General features: G+C 40.4%; 1 protein-coding gene across 1 annotated transcript in view; it reads right to left on the reverse strand.

The window, feature by feature from the left end:
* Positions 1–20238, reverse strand: part of LOC126438124 (pro-neuregulin-2, membrane-bound isoform-like) — a 185604-nt gene that overhangs the window by 60961 nt on the left and 104405 nt on the right. Inside the window, exon 6 of the mRNA XM_050090490.1 lies at positions 9856–10027. Within this exon, the coding sequence (XP_049946447.1) occupies positions 9856–10027 (172 nt within the window). The remainder of the gene's footprint in view (positions 1–9855; positions 10028–20238) is intronic.

Genomic DNA, 20238 nt, shown 5'->3' on the forward strand with positions numbered 1-20238 from the left:
ATATCTTCATGATCTGGACTGAGGGCCAAGACACACTATCCTCATCCCTACACATCATCAACACTGTCTCACCTTCATCTGATCCTCCACAGCCCAATGTGCCACCTTCCAGGTCTCTGATAGCTCCATCCATACCTCCGCATATAGTAAGCCTACTAACCACCAACAGTACCTTGATTTTGACGGCCCCTTCCACAGCAAAAAATCGCTTCCATACATCTTGGCCACCTGTGGATAGCATACTTGCAGTGACGACAGTTCACTTGCCCAGTATACTGAAGTAATGAGGGTCTCAAGAGGGACTTCACAAACAGACCCCCCCTCTCCCCTTTCCTCCTACCCCCTCCCCCCCCCCCCAAACAGATTCCCCACGCCATATCCTTACACATCCCTAATGCTTCCACCACCCTCAAAGTATCATCTGCAAAGGATATCCTTTTCCAGTGCTTTGATTACCTATCACCATGCCCAAAAATGAGGGACATGCTACCCAAGACCTTTTCTATCTCTCATAAAGTGGTTTCTGTTGTCCACCCAACATACACAACAGCCTTGTCCATCACTATCCATCCCACGCCCTTGTCACAGGTGTCATATCCCCATGGAAGACCTAGCTGCAAGGCCTGTCCTATCCACCAGTCCAGCACTTCTTACTCCACGCCTGTCACCACAGGCTTATCCTATCCCATCTGAGGCAGGGCCACCTGTGAAAGCAGACATGTCATATACCAATTCTGCTGCAATTTGCTAGACAGTCTGTTTATGTCAGTATGACAAGCAACCCAGCTGTCCACTGGAATGAATGGCCACTGCCAAACTGGGACCAAGAACAAATTTGACCAGTGGCTCAAACAGGTGAGCAAACATATTGGGTTTTGGTTGCTGCTTCATCCAGATCCTTCCCTCCCGCATCAGCTTTTCTGAACTATGCAGGTGGAAGTTATCCTTAAAAATCCTTTGCTGTCGGAACCTTCCTGCCTTCCACCTCCACTAACCCACTGTCCCCATACCCCATACCCAACTGTTTCCTCTTCCACTGTCCTGTCACTCCCTCCCAATCTGTGCTTCCACATCATATTCATCGGGCGCCTTGCCTCACCAGCTCCATTACCTATGTGCCTGGTGCCTAGCCTGTACACCTGCCACCTTTCCCTCTGACATTCCTAGTCAGCAAACCTGCTGCCTACCTCTGAGCCACTAGGCACCCACTTTGGCCCCTCCTCTCATCTCCTGCCTCTTTCTGCTTCAACTTCATCCGATACAACTCCAACCTCACCCCAGTCCACCTGCCAAAATGCAATCTGTGCATTGTGTTTCCAGCCTGCACAATGTAGAGGCACAAGTGCATGTGCATATGCGTGTGCGTGTTCGTTTTTGTGTTTGTGGGTGAGTGCATTTTTGTTTTTGTGCATGTATGGGTACTCTAGCTCAACAAAGGATTTATTGAGAAAGCTAGCAAGTTTTATTTCTGTTTTGTGTATCCGGTCAATTACTCACCTCTCCTGCTTTTCGGTGAGTGTTTTACTGTACTTCTATATTATTTAGTGTTCCAGAACTTTCCTTACTATATTTTGAACTGCTATTATTTTCATGGTTTTTTTTTAATAACAAAATTCTCATATTACTTAACTGGTTTTTTGATTTCTGTATTGCCTATTTAATGACAGATTTTATATTTATTATCTGAACTATTAATTTCAGACATTTTACAAATAATAATAATGCTTCATATTGTCTTTGTTTTCTTCCTGGAACTGTGAATTTTTTTTTGTACATAATGCAAAGTTTTTTCTTCTTCATGACAGAGAGTAGGCTTTCCAAAGTTGCTTGCAAAAGATATTTAGTTTTGATTAGAGTTAGACCTGCAGATTAAAGTTCTCCCTTCCTAGCACAAAACTCTTTCACCTCAGGTGTTAGCTACCCTTTCTCTTGATGTACACTTGTGGGGATAACAACATGCAGAGGTCAATATGGCATCTGAAATAAGAGAGTTAGGAACAAAATATGTGTTTTTATATCTTCATTTTCAGTTTAAGATATCTTTTGTGGTATCTGGTTTAGCTCATGTATACTTTTTGGTGCCTGGTAGTATGCTAATAAAGTGATTTAATTTTGTTGCAACATTAAGTGAGTGTTGTTGCCCCTACTTATCTGCATGGAATTTCCCACATCGGTGATCCACAACAAGGGTACTGAAATATTAGTACGTCAGTAGCGAATAATGCTTTGTTCCTGCCAAACAATGGATCATGAAACCAGACAAAGTTTACTGGGACATTTTGCCTAATCAATTACTGTTTTTAGTGGACTACAAGGTGTGACAAATGATATGGAGCAAATTATTTGTGAGGTGAAAAGTGAAAGTGACCATGTGAAACATTTGGAATAAATTAATATGGCATAACACTCTGATTTTACTGTGCTCATAAGTGAGATGGATCAAACTGCCTCAGTACAAAACCATACTAACTTGCTTGAACCAAACTGTCATGTAAAATTAACTGCCAATACTGTATCTCAAATGTTTGTGCTTTCACACTGAAAATTGAGGAGATGAACCCATTCTCCCCCATGTCAAACCTGGCCATTAGGTCATATTAGAAGAATTACAGTTTATCTCCCATGGCACACATGATCAATGGGGTACCATATGACGAAACCCCCAGATCACATAACCTAGTGCCATACATGCTACGTTTAGTGATGCTCCTACAACATGGTGTTCATTACCTAACTGCAGACTTGGTTCAACACTGCAAAGACTGTCGTGACTACCCACAACGTTATTAAGAATACATCAAAATTTTCTGCTTTGTTGCGCAATATTTGTAACTAAAACTTCTGTTACCTGTGACATCATCCCATCACCTTCGATTATTTGCAAGTTTGACACAGCAGAGGCAGCCTTACTGCAATTGTTGTGTAAATCACTGGAGCAACAACTTCAGTAGGTGATTTATATAGAAATTCTAAATTGCACAACACCTTGCTAGTTTTGGCAACATATGTGGGAATTAGTGGACACTACTCTTATGCTCGATGATGCACTGTCTGCAATATGGACAAGCAAGTTACCTCCTGAAATCCAAGTTTCTTTGATTTCAAATGAGGGTGATATCTGTGAGAACAAATTATGGATTGCCAACCCAATTTTTGCTCTTCCAAATCAATGACGTAACTACGAGGGTGGTTTGAAAAGTTCTTGAAATCAACACGAGAAGTCAGTGCTAGCGCAACGAGATGTTTGTGTGATATTCATTGGACTGTTGCCTGTAAACACATGCCATGTCAGTGCTCTTGGAAGAGAACTGTGGTGGTGACACGGCTCTGTTGTTGTTCCTGCTTAGTGATTTGCGAAGATGAAAAAAATCGAGATTTGAACTGTGATTAAGAACTTTGTAAAGAAAGGTATTAAAGCAAAGGACATTTATGCTGATTTCCAGAATACACTGGGGGGACTGTACTCCTTCATATTCAACTGTTGCCAAGTGGACAAATGAATTTAAATTTGGTCAGGAGAGCTTAGATGATGATCCGCGCTGTGGTCAGCCAAGATGTGTCACTACTCTAGAAATCATTGCAAAAGTGCACAAAATGGTCACGTAGGACCATCAATTGAAAGTGCATGAAATTGCTAATGCTTGCCACATGTCATCTGACAGGGTAAATCACATTTCAGCTGAAGAATTAGAAATGGAAAAATTATCTGCAAGATTGATGCTGCGACTCTTGACACTGGATCAATGCGTGCCTGCACACATGTGGCGTCGCCATTGCAAAATTACACAATCTGGGGTATGAATTATTGCCACATCCACCTTATTCACCTAGTATGGCTCTGTCAGACTTCCATGTGGTGTTGCCACGGTGAAATTACACAATCTGGGGTATGAATTATTGCCGCACCCACCTTATTCACCTGGTATGGCTCTGTCAGACTTCCATGTGGCCATGGCGAAATTACACAATCTAGGGTATGAATTGTTGCCACACCCACCTTATTCACCTGGTATGGCTCTGTCAGACTTCCATCTCTTCCCATCACTGAAAATTTTTCTTGGTATATGAAGATTCACTTCAAATGAAGAACTGATAGTTTACAACTATTTTGCAGGCCTAGAGGAAATTCATTTTCAAGGTGGGATCAAGGCACTGGAACATCAGTGGACCAAGTGCATTAATCTACAAGGAGACTACATTGAAAAATAAAGAAATTTTTCAATGATGTAAGTACTTATATTTCTATTCTGTTCCAAGAACTTTTCAAACCACCCTCGTACATAGGAATCGATGGTGACCTACAGCAGCAACAGGTATTATGCACCATATTACAGCAACCAGTAGCCAAAATGGAACAAACACATCTGTACAAACATGGTGAGGCCACCAGATATCTCCCAGATTCCCCATGATTAGCTGTGCACAGTGAACTGGCCCCAACTGATGTCACTCAGGGTTACAACCACACAGCTAGTAGATGGCATGTGGGTGTTGCCTTCATTCCTATTTCAGAGCAGAAACTCACAAGTAAATTACACCATGTTTACAACCAAATGCCAGTCATGACCTCCAGTAGGCATCATGGGTCATGATAAGATGCAACAATGCCTATGTCTCAAGCATGTAAGTCAAACGAGTTTGCCTCAGTTTTCCGGGGACAGTGGCGGATTATACATTCTTGATAGAAGCACAGATAGGTATTTTCTTGTCAACCCAAATTTGAAGTAAGCACAATCCCAAAGACAACTGTTCTATCTCATACCTCAGGTTCCCTTCTACAGCTCTGGGCAGCAAATGATACAACTATTAAGCTGTATGGTTCTACTAGATGCACAGTCAATTTAGGTCTGAATGCCCTGTTTACATGGACTTTCAACATGGCAGATGTCAATGAAGCACTGCTGGGTGCTGATTTTCTACATCATTTCTACTTGTGCCCCACTTTAACAGATGGAATAATAGTGATGATTCCGTACCTAGTGATCAGCAGATCACTTGTTCCTACACCTCTGATGTCAAAAGATTCCTGTACCTCATCAACAAAACAGTTTCAGGAATATTACTGTTCACTAAAGAAGCAGCTGGGTACTTTGGAACAGATGTATGCAGACATCAAGAATGAACATTCAAATTTAGAGAACGAAAACTGTTTTACACAAAATTTTGAGAGACAAAATCAGCGAGCTAGATGAGATCGAGCATAAGCTGTTACATTGAGGATTAGCACAGTTTCCAAAACCAAATGACCTCCTCCTTCAAACAGCCAACTCAACACAATTCTGCAAGATATGTAGACACTAAAGAGTATGACAAACATATTTAGTGGCTCTTGCAGAAATGGTAAAGAATTTATTTACCTAGATGAGAAACTAACTCAGACTTTGTTGGAGTTGGATGCTGTGGACACAGGGGCTAGAGAAGATGTAAAACAGTTAGTTAAAGATGCAGTTCGAAACATTCACAAATGTATTGAGCAGTTGGAATTGTCAGTGAACATCCCTAGTCAACCCTACTATGAACTTCGAGCAGTAACTAGCTAGCAATTACATTTCAGTGATACTGATGTCAGGAATCACCACTTCCTCCCAGTGTTACAAGTGCTTTGTCTCATTTTCCCATCTTCCCACACGTTTGGGTATTATGTCCATTTATTTCTTTTACTATTATAACAGTGGACAGCACTGTGTGACAGTGACAGGTTGCATATTGGTTTTAACTGAAAAAATAAAGCCTGAGAAAATCTCTGTCTCGTTTAGCACTTCAGAATGGTCTGTCAGTAACACAACGTCACACAGCTGTGCACAGATGCAAATTGGAACCTTATAAAGTAACAGTATTGCATCAACTGACCAATTCAGATAGCATTGTTTGTTATCTATAGTGCAACATTGTACTGCAGTGTGTCCATATTAAGGGGGTTGATCCTGAAATGCTCTTTTTTCCTGAGAAACCATGGCTGCACTTATTGGTGTACTTGAATTCACAGACTAATCCATGTTGGAATCTAGGAAATCCTCGTCAGTTACATCAAGAGCCTCTACATTGTGTGAAAAGGAGTCTGCAGTGTGCAGTTAGTGCAACACAGATTACTGGACTGATCTCATTCTGTCAAACCATAACTTCTCATAGGTGTGTGAGCAATATATTGCAACCATTTTTTAGAAAACTAACATAAAGATCTATGATTATTTCATGCAGGACAAGAGTGAAGATAGATTTAAGGCAGAATTCCAAGGTGTTTCTGTCAGCAGGAACTACCCTGCCATGAAGAGGGTCTCATCTAGTTATTGAGCAACGTGCCACTTGCCACACTGTCAGAGCAATGAACTGGAGCATCAAGCTTCCATCACAGTATGGCTACAGTGTGTTGATCCCTGCAAATAAATAATAGAAGGCAAACCCAACTGGTGTAATCCACAAATTTGTTAGTCAGTAATGTTTGGGAAATTAATTTTATTTATGCCATTTTTTTATGTGTTTCTTCTTAAAGAATGCTCTGAATGATTTCAACTTTCTTTTGGAATGGTTAATTGTTTTATTTGCAGTACACACACTTCGACATTTGTTAACCAACAAGAACACTTCATAATACTGCTCCAAATGTATATTTAATTCTTGACTGCTGATACTGGCACAAGTAACTTTAAGCCTAGCTATTTACAATTCTTCCAATTACATGAATCACTTTCCATGGTCCCAGAGAGAAGGATTTATGATGTGTGGAAAGAAATCAAGGACTACATTTTATTTATGTTTAATGCAATGAAAATGTCTTACTAATTTTTTTATTGAATTTCTTCACCTCAGGTCTCACAAATAGTATCATAAACAGTTTTGACTTCTTAGTAAGTCATGATCAGATGAGGTTTTAAAAAGAAAGAAAAGTTGGAAAAGAGAAATAGTAGGAAACTAAATTACAAAATCAAACTGACTTGTAAAGACAACTATGTGCACTTGATTATATTACATAGTAACTCATCAAAGTGTATCTAAACATGTACATTGACAAGTTATTGTGAAGTGTATTCAAATGTTTGTAATTGTATGTAGAATCTAATTTGAATTTGTAGCATTTTACCATCCTTTTTCATTCCTTTTAATCAGATCATCTAATCATGACTTGCCAAATAATCGAAACTAGTTGTGATACCAGCTGTGTTACCTGCAGTTGAAAAATAAAGTAGAAGAATTTAATTTAGAAAACACACTCAGTGCAGTATGTGTAAGAAATAACTTACTTTTATGAACGGTTATAGTGTGAGGGTAATGCCAAAAGTAAGGTCTCCTATTTTTTATAAGTACATAGACCTGTTTATTTCTACAATGGTTTACATCAGCTTTCAGCTTGAACATTTAGCTAATTTACGACATAATCACCAGTTCTGTCGATGCATTTTTGTAGATGCTGTGGCAGTTTTTGTATGCCCTTGTCATACCAGCTCACCACTATGCTGTTCAGAAAGTTGTGAACTTCTTCTTTCACCTCATCATTGTAGCTGAATCACTTTCCAGCCAAATTTTCTTTTAACCTAGGAAACAGGTGATAGTCACTGGGCGCCAAGTCAGGACTATAGGGTGGGTGGGCGATTATGTTCCACTGAAACTGTTGCAGGAGAGCAACAGTTTGCTGAGCGATGTGTGGGCAAGCATTGTCATGGAGAATGACTATGAACTTGCTCAACATTCCTCTTCTCCAGTTCCAAATTGCCCATTTAAGTTTTTTCAGAGTCTCACAGTACCTGTCAGTGTTAATTGTGGTCCTAGTGATTCAGCTCCAATGACGAGGTGAAAGAAGAGGTTCATAACTTTCTGAACAGCATGGCAGCGAGCTGGTACGAGATGGGCATACAAAAACTACCACAGCGTCTATAAAAATGCATGGACAGAAATGGTGATTATGTCAAAAAATAGCTAAATGTTCAAGCTGTAAACTGATGTAAACTATTGTAGAAATAAACAGGTCTATGTACTTATAAAAAAAAGGAGACCTTACTATTGGGATTACCCTTGTATTATAGAGTTAATACTAATTACATTATAACTGCTGTACTCTTCAGAACTCTACGGAAAATTGTTGAGTTCTGTCTTAAGCTGCATCGCATTACTCATAAAATTTTTTGTATGTTCTGGATGGATGACGCATAATGTGTTTCTATTGTAAGCTCACAATATCTTTTGGCAGACCACTATATCTTTGATATTGTGTTCCTTTGAATTTGTTATGAGTTATGTGACAGATATTTTCTGGAATTTTCTGTTGCATCTTTAGCACACCTTTAGTAGTATGGGCTGCTGGATATTATTGTGGAGGCAGGTGTGAACTGGCAGGTAGCAATGTTCGAAGGAAGTCTGAAGTGGGACGTCGATCTGGAGAGATGTGTGGGACCATGGTAATCATTATATTTAGTATGGAGTGGTTACATTGGTTTATCAAGGTAGTGAGTTAAGAATTTGTAGGTGGGAATTGAAGGAGTCAAGTGAAAGAAAGTACTAACCCTCAGTATAGCAGGGATTAGTTTGATCACGTTGTTTGTTTTATTTTCAAATGCACCACATGCTTGTAATAAGTGGTGTCACCTCTACAGCTAGAAGGAACTGTCAAAAGTGTTTTGTCTTACTGAATTTCTGTTCTTGGTTTTGAATATAACCAACATATCAAATGCAGTAACACAAAATTACACTCTTGTGGGTTAGCACTTTCTTTTGCTGATCTCTTTAAGTGATAACTTTCAAGAAACTGGCTTACTCAGTGGTAATAAGTGTGAGACAGTTCAAGTGACAGATGAGAGTATGTGGTGACTGCATTACTGATGTTACCATACAAATTTTAGGGATAATAAAATTCAGTAACTTAGGGCATTGTTTTTGTTTCACGAATCAAATTCCATTTAATAACTGTGTTACTGTGCAGAGCTTAGAACTGAATGTGCCTAGGTCATAATCATACATAATAACTTGAAGGCTTATGAAGTTAGTGCATTTGAGACATCATGATTCAATCCTCCTTACCTCTCTCCTGGACCAATAGTTTACACTATCTACAAGTCTCCTATCTGTGCAAGTGTTAAACTCCTGAAATCTGTGTAGAGGGCACTTTTGTTCCTAGTAATATATTCATTATAGTCATACTTCACACTTTTTCAAGAAAAGAGAAATAATAGTAACAACAAATAACATTGTTGTATATGTATATTGTGACACAACTATCGAAATTCCATAAATATTCCTACATTTTTAAATCCCCTATAATGGTGATTGGGGATATTGTAAACGTAGCTGATATTAAATTCTAAGAAAAAGATTTTAGAATGCAGCAAAGTGATTTATGATGGTCATCAATACATACCACCAACATAACATAAAACTACTGGCAAGTTTATAATCAATGACAATGTGAAAAAAATTAAAGAAAAAAAGAAAAGAAAAACAGACATGCTACTGAGAATAACCACAACTATTGGCTGTTCAGAATCTGGTGGTACATGCAGTGAAAGGTGTATGCTGTGTGGAAGTAAAAACTTATTTTATGTTTTGTCTCACACTACATGTATGAATATGTAGTATAGTGAAGGTAAGGAAAACAAAAAAAAAGGCTGCTAGAATTATGCAGATGAAACGAGAGGATTCATAAAAATGTTATTTGTTGTAGAACTTCAGTGCTGAGAGATTTATGTACTTCAAGATGGAAGACTGAAGATAGAGAGAGGATGTCTTAAAGTAGAGAGAGGATGCTATGGGTTCAAAGCTGCTTTGCCACAAACATCAAACAAAAAAAGGCCAAAATGTCACTTCACAACTGCCAGTTAGCAAAGCGGCATCTCTTCTAAACATACATTTTCATAACTGATGCTGTACCTCTTCTGATGAGGCAGTTTCCCAGCCTGGAAAGCAGCGGAACTGTCGTCCACCCGGTGCCACCTGCTGCCACCACCGATCACGCAACTGCCGCCCCTCGCTCGCCTCCTGCCGTCGCCATCTTCCTTCGCATCGCTCCCGCCACTCCCACCGCGGCCACACCTCTTCAGTTCTGCTTGCCAAACGTCACAGCATATGTTCGTTACATGTCTATGCCTGCAGAACACAAGACACTTACACTAGTCTACACTCTCTCTAGGTGAAACTCTGAGCAGCAGTGTCATTGTCTTAAATTCTACTAATGCTGGGAAATAACCCTATAAATTCTAGTGTATTTGCATATATGGAAATACTGTTGTATTTAAAAATGAGTAAATTTACTGAATATAAAAAGTTCAATTTAGATGGGTGAAGCAGTGATGGGCACATAGCAGCTGTACTACAGTGAATGTAACTGCTGCTGAGCATTTATTTAGTCTTGTTTCACATATTGAGTTTTCACTTGCTATGGCATCAATGGAGTATAGTTTATGAATGGAAGAAAAGTCATTGTTTCATTTTGTTTGGGACCATTGGGTGTTGCTTGCAGTCATTAAATTTCTCCCTTAGCCTCTCATATTTCTGGCGAGATGTACTGGGATTGTAGCTACAGCTTCCCACAATCAGATTAGGCTTTCTTCAGACGCACTGACCTGTTGTTTCTGGAGTCTCATTAATCCAGTCATGGAGTTCCTCATGTAGAAGTGGAGTATTCTTGAATGCAAGTTGATAAAATAATGACATTCACAGATACCGGTGTTTACAGAAAATTTCTCAAAATTTAAACCTAATGTGTGGCCCAGTTTAATGTGTGACTTTAGTAAGAGATCATATTAACTTACTTCATACCAAACAACATGACAAAGAATTACTCATTTACAAACTTAAGTATCATTTTAATTGATTTACATGAACAGGAATGGTTGCAGGAGATTGCAAATGAAATCTAGGCATTTGATTGTCTCTGCTAGAATGAAACATTTACCACTTGGTGTAAAGGTTAATTATGTACTTTAGCAGATGGTTTTAATAATTCTTAAGTACCACATGAATTACTCAGTAATTTTTCTTAAAATTAGTGGAAGTTGTAGACTACTAATGATAACAACTTCTTTCCTAATATCATAACAGTTATGTAGGGCAAGTTGTGCAATTTTTTAGTGACAGTCTCAGAAAAAGTATCAAATGTCACTCACAGGAGTGAATGCCCAAATGAGGTGTGTGAAAATGTAAACTCCATCCACAGGCCCGGACTGGCCCATTGGTACTGTCTGACTGCTGTGCCGTCCTCCGCCAGTGGCATTGTTGGATGTGGTTTGGAGGGGCATGGTGTCAGCACACTGCTCTCGCAGCCATTGTCAATTTGCATTACCCGGAGCTGCTACTACTCAGTCAAGTAACTTCTCAGTTGGCATCATGAGGGTTAGTGCACCCCTTTGCAGTCCTCCCACCAAGCCACCAAGGACAAATCCCTGGCAATACCAGGAATTGAACATGGGTGCTTCAAATGGCAGTCAATCATGCTGTCCACTCAGCAATGCAGGCAGACAATGAGGCATATGATGTTAGCTATGCTTTGTGCTATCATAGATTTAGAAAGATATGTCAAAATTCCTATTCAAGCAATTTTAACTTATGGAGTTAAATTGCTGCAAGAAACATTATCCAACTGATTTCATTCAAGTGACATCAAATTGTAGTAGGATTTTGGAATATATACTGTGTTCATACATTATGAATTACCTTAAAGAAAACAGTCTGTTGCCACACAGTCAGCACAGACTCAGAAAATATCATTGTAGGAAAACATAACTAGCTGTTTATCCTCAAGAAGTAATGAGTACTATTGAAAGGGGCTCTCAGATTGATTCCAAATTTCTAGATTTCAAAAAGACTTTCGATACCATCCCTCACAAGTGGCTTCTAATCAGATTGTGTGCCCAGGGGCATAAACTCAGTTGTTTGAATGAATTTGTGATTTCCTGTCAGAAACGTCATATTTCATAGTAATTAACAGTAGGCCATCAAGTGAAACAGGAGTGACATATGGTGTTCCCCAAGGAAGTGTTATAGGCACTCTGCTGTTTCTAGCCTATGTAATCTAAGCAGCTATCATAGATTGTTTGCAGATGATGATCTGATTTAACATTTAGTGAAGTCATCAGAAGGTCAAAACCAATTGTAAAATGATTTAGACAAGATTTATATAAGGTGCAGAAAGTGGCAATTAATTCTAAATAATGAAAAGCTTGAGGTCATCCATATGAGTACTAAAAGTAAGCCATTAGATTTTAGTTACACAATAAATCACTCAAATCTAAAGGCTGTCAGTTCAATTAAATATCTAGAAATTACAATTATGAACAACTTAAACTGGAATGATCACATAGAGAATGTCATGGGGCAGGCAAACCACAGATTGTGTTTTATTGGCGGAACACTTACTGTGTTTTATTGACAGAATGCTTAGAAGATACCACATTTCTGTTAAAGAGGCTGACTGCACTACACTTGTCCATCCTCTGCTAGAGTATGGCTGTGCAGTATGGGATCTTTACCAGATGGGATTGACGAGGACATCAGAAAAGTTCAAAGAAGGGCAGGTTCCACAGCCACAAGGATCTCATTAGCACGGATCCATGGAACAAAAAACTAATCTAATCTAATCTAATCTTGTGTGGTCACAAAATAGAGGAGAGAGTGTCATGGAATAGAAAAGCAAGAAGGGTTGGCAATCATTAAAACAAAGGTTTTTTTGTTGCAGTGAATGCAAAAATATTTTGTTGATGTCCACCTACATAGGAGAAATGATCATTGTAACAAAATAATAGAAATTCGAGCTCACACAGAAATACTGAGTGTTTGTTTTTCACATGTGTTATTAAAGAGTGGAATGGTAGAGAGTAACAATAGTTCCAAAATGGGAAAGAAACTAATTTGTTAGCCATATAGCTGCAACTATAGATTATGAGCTTTTTTAAACTAATGGGAGGAAATGAGATTAAACTAAGGAACAAGTTCACTGTCATAGAAAATAAAGATTGTTGTTGTTGTTGTTGTGGTCTTCAGTCCTGAGACTGGTTTGATGCAGCTCTCCATGCTACTCTATCCTGTGCAAGCTTTTTCATCTCCCAGTACCTACTGCAACCTACATCCTTCTGAATCTGCTTAGTGTATTCATCTCTTGGTCTCCCTCTACGATTTTTACCCTCCACGCTGCCCTCCAATACTAAATTGGTGATCCCTTGATGCCTCAGAACATGTCCTACCAACCGATCCCTTCTTCTGGTCAAGTTGTGCCACAAACTTCTCTTCTCCCCAATCCTATTCAATACTTCCTCATTAGTTATGTGATCTACCCATCTAATCTTTAGCATTCTTCTGTAGCACCACATTTTGAAAGCTTCTATTCTCTTCTTATCCAAACTATTTATCGTCCATGTTTCACTTCCATACATGGCTACACTCCATACGAATACTTTCAGAAATGACTTCCTGACACTTAAATCAATACTGGATGTTAACAAATTTCTCTTCTTCAGAAACGCTTTCCTTGCCATTGCCAGCCTACATTTTATATCCTCTCTACTTCGACCATCATCAGTTATTTTGCTCCCCAAATAGCAAAACTCCTTTACTACTTTAAGTGCCTCATTTCCTAATCTAATTCCCTCAGCATCACCCGACTTAATTAGACTACATTATTATACATTATAAAGACATTAAAAAAAGGAAATAATTTAACAAAAGTACTTAAGAAAACAGCAAAGGACACTGCAAATATAATAAAGGCAAATGAAAACAAAATCTCAACTGGAATGAAGTTGCAGTTGAGTAAGTGTTTCAAGCCAATGATGATAATAGGAACATTTGAAAAATATCTTTGAGAGGATGTGAGCAGATACAGTGAAAACAAACTGAGATACGAATCTGAATCTGAGTTTTACTGTCCCATCATTTAAGACTAAACTGTTTGATGTACAGTACTGGTCACTCATTAAAATGTATAACTATATTTTTAAACTGTTACAGTTGTTGGAAGCTCTGTTATAGATTAATGTGAAATACTGGATGCAGAATGTGATTGCAACAACAGAAAACTGCACGAGTATAAAAAGCTTATATTGGATTGGCATCACATTTCATCAGTTAATTTGGTACATGTTCCAGCAGCTAACAATGAGGAACATAGAGGCATGTAAAGAAATCTTCAAAGATTGTACACAGATCAAGAGATCAGAGAGGTGATAATGAAAATAATAAAATTCTGGAAGCTGTGCACATCAGACATATAAAACTAGTTGAGGTGTATAAAGAGAGAAGTAGTATGACAAATGAAAAGGTGCCTGGAGATTGTGGTGTTTGAGTAGAAATGGTTAAATCTGGGAAAAAAGTAATACAAAATTAACTTGCAAGTTAGTTTACAGGATGTCTGCAGAGGAAGACAATTCCACAAAACCAGAGTAAGGCTGTTATTATTGTACTTTGTACAAAAGGTGAGAGACATAAAAATAGTGTATACAATATTCACTAAACATGTCATCAAACACAGAGAAAAATAGATTTTAATCAATCAGAGGAATAAGCTCTCTTAAAAAGTAAATATAACACAATCGATCATTTCAAGTTGTGAACAAAATTACAGCAATCAGCATGAATTGCCACTTTTCTAAGGATTCATAGACAAAGTTTCTGACTCATTTCAACAAAATCTGTAGTAACAGCATTTAAGAAACAACATACTAATTCAGTCCAGGATAATATACTGACAAATATGTACATCATTGTTAAAGCTCTCATCAGATTATGAATGTGTAGTGAGAGATTTGAAATGCTAAGAAGAGTGACACAAGGGGGAGATTAAAACTATTCTCATTGGTCTTAGTGGAAGTTCTCAGATCCTTAAAAATGGGAAAATGAAAAATAAATGTGTGTTAATGGAACATATTTGGACTACATTCGTTTTTCTGACACTGTACTGTTGCCTCTACTGCAGATAAACTTCAAAAATGAATGGAAAATGTTAATAGAGGAAGTCGACCTAAAAATCAAATACAGTAAGACAAAAAAATACATAATCAACACATCAAAAAAAATTTTGCAGATCAACAATTAAGTCATAGAACAAATTGATGAATAGTCACATCTGAGGCAACTGAAGACTACAGTTTAATGGACAGCAAAACAGGTTAGTACAAGAGTAAAAGTGATCCTGAGTGCACTTGGTAAACTGAACAGCATTTTCAAAATTAAGTTTCCTCTGTGTCAGTATGTAATACTAAATTTAAGTTACAGCAATGAGACATTGATTTTCAATGAAGACATTAATGTAAGGATTAATCAAGAGGAGGCAATCACTTTGTGTAACAGTTAAGTCTAACAGGTGGCAACAGTGGTGAGAAACTGTCTGTTTCTTCTTTTCTTAGATCATCACATCAAACTGCCATGCATAGCCACTTGTGCCAAAACAGGCAATAAAGTGCACTTTAACCAGTAGATTGGGGTGGCAGTGTAGTTAACATACCTACAACATTTCCTCTCATTTCTGTTCACCCCTTATACATTAATGTACACTGTACATTCCTTAATGACAGGGTACCCCAATGGTTAGCACACTGGAGTCACATTCGGGAGGACAACAGTTTGAACCCATGTCTGACCATCCAGATTTAGATTTTCTGTGATTTTCCTAAAATTCCTTTAAATGAGGGCAGCCAATTTCCTGCCTCATCTTTGACACAATCCGAGTTTGTGTTCTGCCCCTAATGATCTTGATGTTGATAGAACATTAAACCCAATCTTCCTTCCTTCTTCCTTGTAGATTTCTTATTGAACCATACGACAGTCTTCAGTTTTTTGCTAAGGATTCATAATTGTACTACCTGTGAATGAAATTACAGTTTCCAAGCAGCCTCAGAATTAACCACTCTATGACCCTGTTTGGTTGTCTGGACTGGTTATAAGTTATTAGCACACAATAATCTGTACACAGCAGATTATAATTTCAAATCAATTTACTGCCAATTTTAGCTATCCAGTGCTACCTTAAAGAATTAAACACTGATGAATCTGTGTGGGGGACATACAGTCTCTTTTTACCAAGAAATTTTTAACATGTACATGCCATCAAGATTATTTACTGAAATAATTTAGAATCTCTGGTGGTAAGTAATACACAATCTTGAGGACAGCAAAAAGTTGTACATGACCAAGGATTAAATTTTCATCTGTGTTCTGACTACATATAACCTATCCCTGAAATACTCACTGCATACAAAAATAGAATAGATTATTTTCACCACCTAAAATGGCATGTATGGAGAGGTAATGACACTGTGGTGTCTCTGTAGCGGAGCGCCCTATCTTTGACTCTTATTTCTTTGGACTGCTTCATGCTAGCTCATTCTCAATCACAACTTGTCCTTCTGCCATGTTTGTTTGTTTTGTCTCAGAGATTGATAAATGCATATTGGATACTTTGTGTGTGTTATTACCAACCAATCATACGTGACAACCAGAGTGGTGACCCCGCCACCATCGTCATATCGTTGCGAGTTATTTTGTGCTTGTTTTTGTCATTTACAAACTTCATGTGCCAGCCCACGTTGTTTCTACCACAATGGATCTACCAGTGTCTTTTGCTGAAAGTGTCATGCACCCTATTAACTGTGCATGCGACTGCGAATGGTCAAGTGTACCTAATGAGAGTTTGGTTAAAAGTGAACAATTATTTACACCCGGCCACTCCAGCAGCTACCTAACCTTAACCAGCTCAACATAGCCACCATCTAGCATGGCAGCACAAAAACAGTCACGACATGGACAGTGCATGCCATCTAATGACGTTGTGGACATGTTTCCTGTTAAAAACATTGGGGTTTATCCTTCATCTACGCCATTACCTTCAGGATGATTTGACATACTGACAAAGTTACAGAACTGTAATTCGAACATTTCTATGCATGGTGTAGCAAATTCTTATTTGCCTAGTGCCGCAGAAACTGCTTCCCCCCCCCCCCCCCCCTTCCCACACATCATCACATCATCTCAGTGATGCCGATTGCCTAGACCATGCCGGTTTCTGTGACTGTTGCACCATAGTTGCACCACAACTGCCTTCCGCCCACTTTCATTACAGCACTGGCCATTCCGCCCACACCAATTCCCAGCTCAGCCCCTCTGTGGCAGTGCCACAACCACCTTCCACCCACTGTTGCAACGGCACTCGCTGTTACACCCGCACTGTGTTCTTCACCGGGCCTGCAGTTTGGATACACCATGCCAACTTTTATGCCTCCCCGTCCATACCGTGTGCTGCATGTGGCTGCCACCCAACACAGGCTTCGGGCGATGCACTATTCACCGCTACTGCACTTACAGAGTCAAAGGCATACTGCTCTGCTGACACGGACCTCCATCTGCCGGTGCTGCCTTAACATATCTTACCCGGCAGGTTTCCCAAGCACCCTGCTTTGCAAAATGATAACCCAAAGACTTGGTTCACCTTAGTGGATCACCTACTGGACGTAAAATGCATTTTGGATGACGATGCCCATTTTGTCTGCCTGGTAAGTCACCTTAATGCTCATTTGGACCTCATCAGCGACTTGCTTCTCTCACTTCCCGCCTCCCACAAGTATTCGATGGTGAAAGCACTGCTCATTGAGCACCTTTCTTGCCCTCTGGTGGAGGCTATTCACAACATTATTCACAATGAGCATCTCGATGACTGCACTCCTTCACAGCTTTGGCGGTGCCTACATGCGTTAACTGATTATCAAGCAGTAACTGATGCCACACTTTGGGCATTATGGGTGGTCAAAATGCCTTCGGATCTGCAGTTTCATCTATTCTCTCACGTCGTCGACCAACTTGAGGTTTGTTTAGGCATGGCAGATCAGGCTTACGCTTTCAACCATCACCGACACTGGCTGTCGTGGACAACACCTCCATCACCCTCAGATGGCACACTAGTTCCGCACTCTGCCTCCAGGGGCCAGCGCACTCACCTAGGTGCCTCAGCTGCCATTCAGGAGCTGCCACCTAGCAGCCAACAGGAGACATGTCTGTGGCCTCCTGACAGCTGCTGACCTCACCCAGGTAGCAGCCCAATCGGCTCCGCACCACCCCACTTACCGGCACCGGCATACCCGCTGTGCTGGTTCCACACTACTTATGGGGAAACCATCCACAACTGGCATGCACCTTGCACCTACCCAAATGATTCCAGTGGGCAAATTTAGGTGCCTCATCCTGCCACATTCCTTCACGGTGCCTATTGTCCAATGCTGCACCTCTTGCTTCAGTGATGTGACGCCTCTATGCCACAGACGTTGCAGTCCATGGCTCCATCAAGATGCTACGTTGCCTATCACCAGTTCACACCTCCCTTTGGACCTCCCACATTTCCGACATGGAAGAAACTGTGATCAGGTTGGATTTTCTACATCATTACAACCTTTCAACAGATCTGCAAGCTGCTGTGCTCCGCCACACATCTGGCTCTACCGTTCTGTGCTCACATGAGTTCAGTATGACTTCGTTCTCTGACTCCTTGGCTATGCTTTCCACATGTGCATCCCTGCTCAAGCGCATTACTGCACAGCTCTCTGACCTGTCAGATGTGTGCTCACAAATAGTTGAACCCGTACCCAGAACGCTGCCTTATGCACCCACATAGACTCTACCTCCACTGAGTTGTCACACACATGGCCTATCTGCAGAACTGCAACAAGGCGATCCAACACACACCTCTACAATGTCTTCTCACCAATCCGTGAACTGACATTGCCTGCGGATCCCTTCTTGACCCCTCTGGCCAACCCCCCTTCAAGACTGACAGCGATCAGTAATGGCACCACCGATGGCCCACCTGTACGTTATAAGGCCAGGCACCTTAAGCTTCCAAACGTCTTCGTGCCAAGGAGATCATTCAGGATCTGTTGGCTTCAGACATCCTCTTCCTCTCCGATAACAACTGGTCTTCACCCATTCACCTTGTTCCTAAAAAGGACGGCACCTTACACATGTGCAAGGACTACAGGTCCCCTAACACTCACGCCATTATCAATAACTACCCAGTTCCTAATGTACAGGATTTCACACAATTACTACATTGTTCTAATTTTTTCTCTGTTTCAGACTGTTGCAAGGCATACCATCAGATCCCTATGCATCCATCGGATATTCCTAAGATGGCCATCATCACACCCTTCGGCCTATTTGAATACTGATGCGTTTCATTTGGCACTTGCTGACAACAGCGTGGTGATCAATGATGAAAAATCTCAACTGTGTTCCACATCAGTGACCTTGCTATGCCATACTGTTACCACCAACAGCCTCTGACAGATGAGTTCTCATGTTGGAACCGTGCTTCATCTCCCTCTTCCTGGGGATTATGCTCAGCTCCGTCGTTTTCTGGGTATGGCTAACTTTTATCGCCACCATATTCCTCAGGCTGCCTCCGTCCAAATGGCCCTCACCGATGCCCTTTCTGGCAAAAACACCACTGGGAAATGGAAGTTGGAGTGGACCACACCCATGTTCGACGCATTTGCTAACCTTAAAACTGCCCTCGCCAAGGCTATCACACTTGCCCACCCTGATACTGAGGCCCTTGTCTCGATCACTACCAACACGAGTGACTCAGCTGTGGGCGCTGTTTTACAACAGCACACTGCCAACTCCACCCAACCCCTCTGCTTCTTTTCCAAGAAACTGACTAAGAGCCAATGTAAATGGTCGGCTTTTGACTGAGCTCCTCACAGTGTACGAGACGATTAAACGTTTCTGTAGTACCTCGATGGGTGACCTTTCATGATCTATTCAGGTCACAAGCCACTCATGGATGCTATTTGTAATCCTGCTAAGGACCTTCCACTGAGGCATTCCCACCATATGGACTACATCTGTCAGCACTCTTCTGACATGTGCTGTATCTTCGGCATGGAGAATGGTGTGGCAGACAACCTTTCTCACATCTGCATGCTAACTGCACTGCTGAATCTGGAGGAGCTCGCTCGACTTCAGGCCGAAGATGATGATATACAGCAGCTAATATCAGACAACAAGTTATTGCTCTCTGTCCAGCCCCATATACTACACACGTGGACGATCCTTGTCTATTGTGACACTTCTACAGGCACACCTCACCCTCTGTTCACTACCACCCTTTGTCACAGGGTCTTTACTGCCGTGCACATCTTGGCCACCCCGTAATGTGAGCTACAATGCGGCTGGTTACAGAGTGTTTCGTCTGGCCTGGTGTGAAGCATGACTGACATACTTGGACCCATGCATGCATCCTGTGCCAGAGCAGCAAGGTCAGCAGGCGTGCTCAAT

The sequence above is a fragment of the Schistocerca serialis genome, unplaced genomic scaffold (assembly GCF_023864345.2).
Source record: "Schistocerca serialis cubense isolate TAMUIC-IGC-003099 unplaced genomic scaffold, iqSchSeri2.2 HiC_scaffold_1260, whole genome shotgun sequence".
Lineage (NCBI taxonomy): Eukaryota > Metazoa > Arthropoda > Insecta > Orthoptera > Acrididae > Schistocerca > Schistocerca serialis.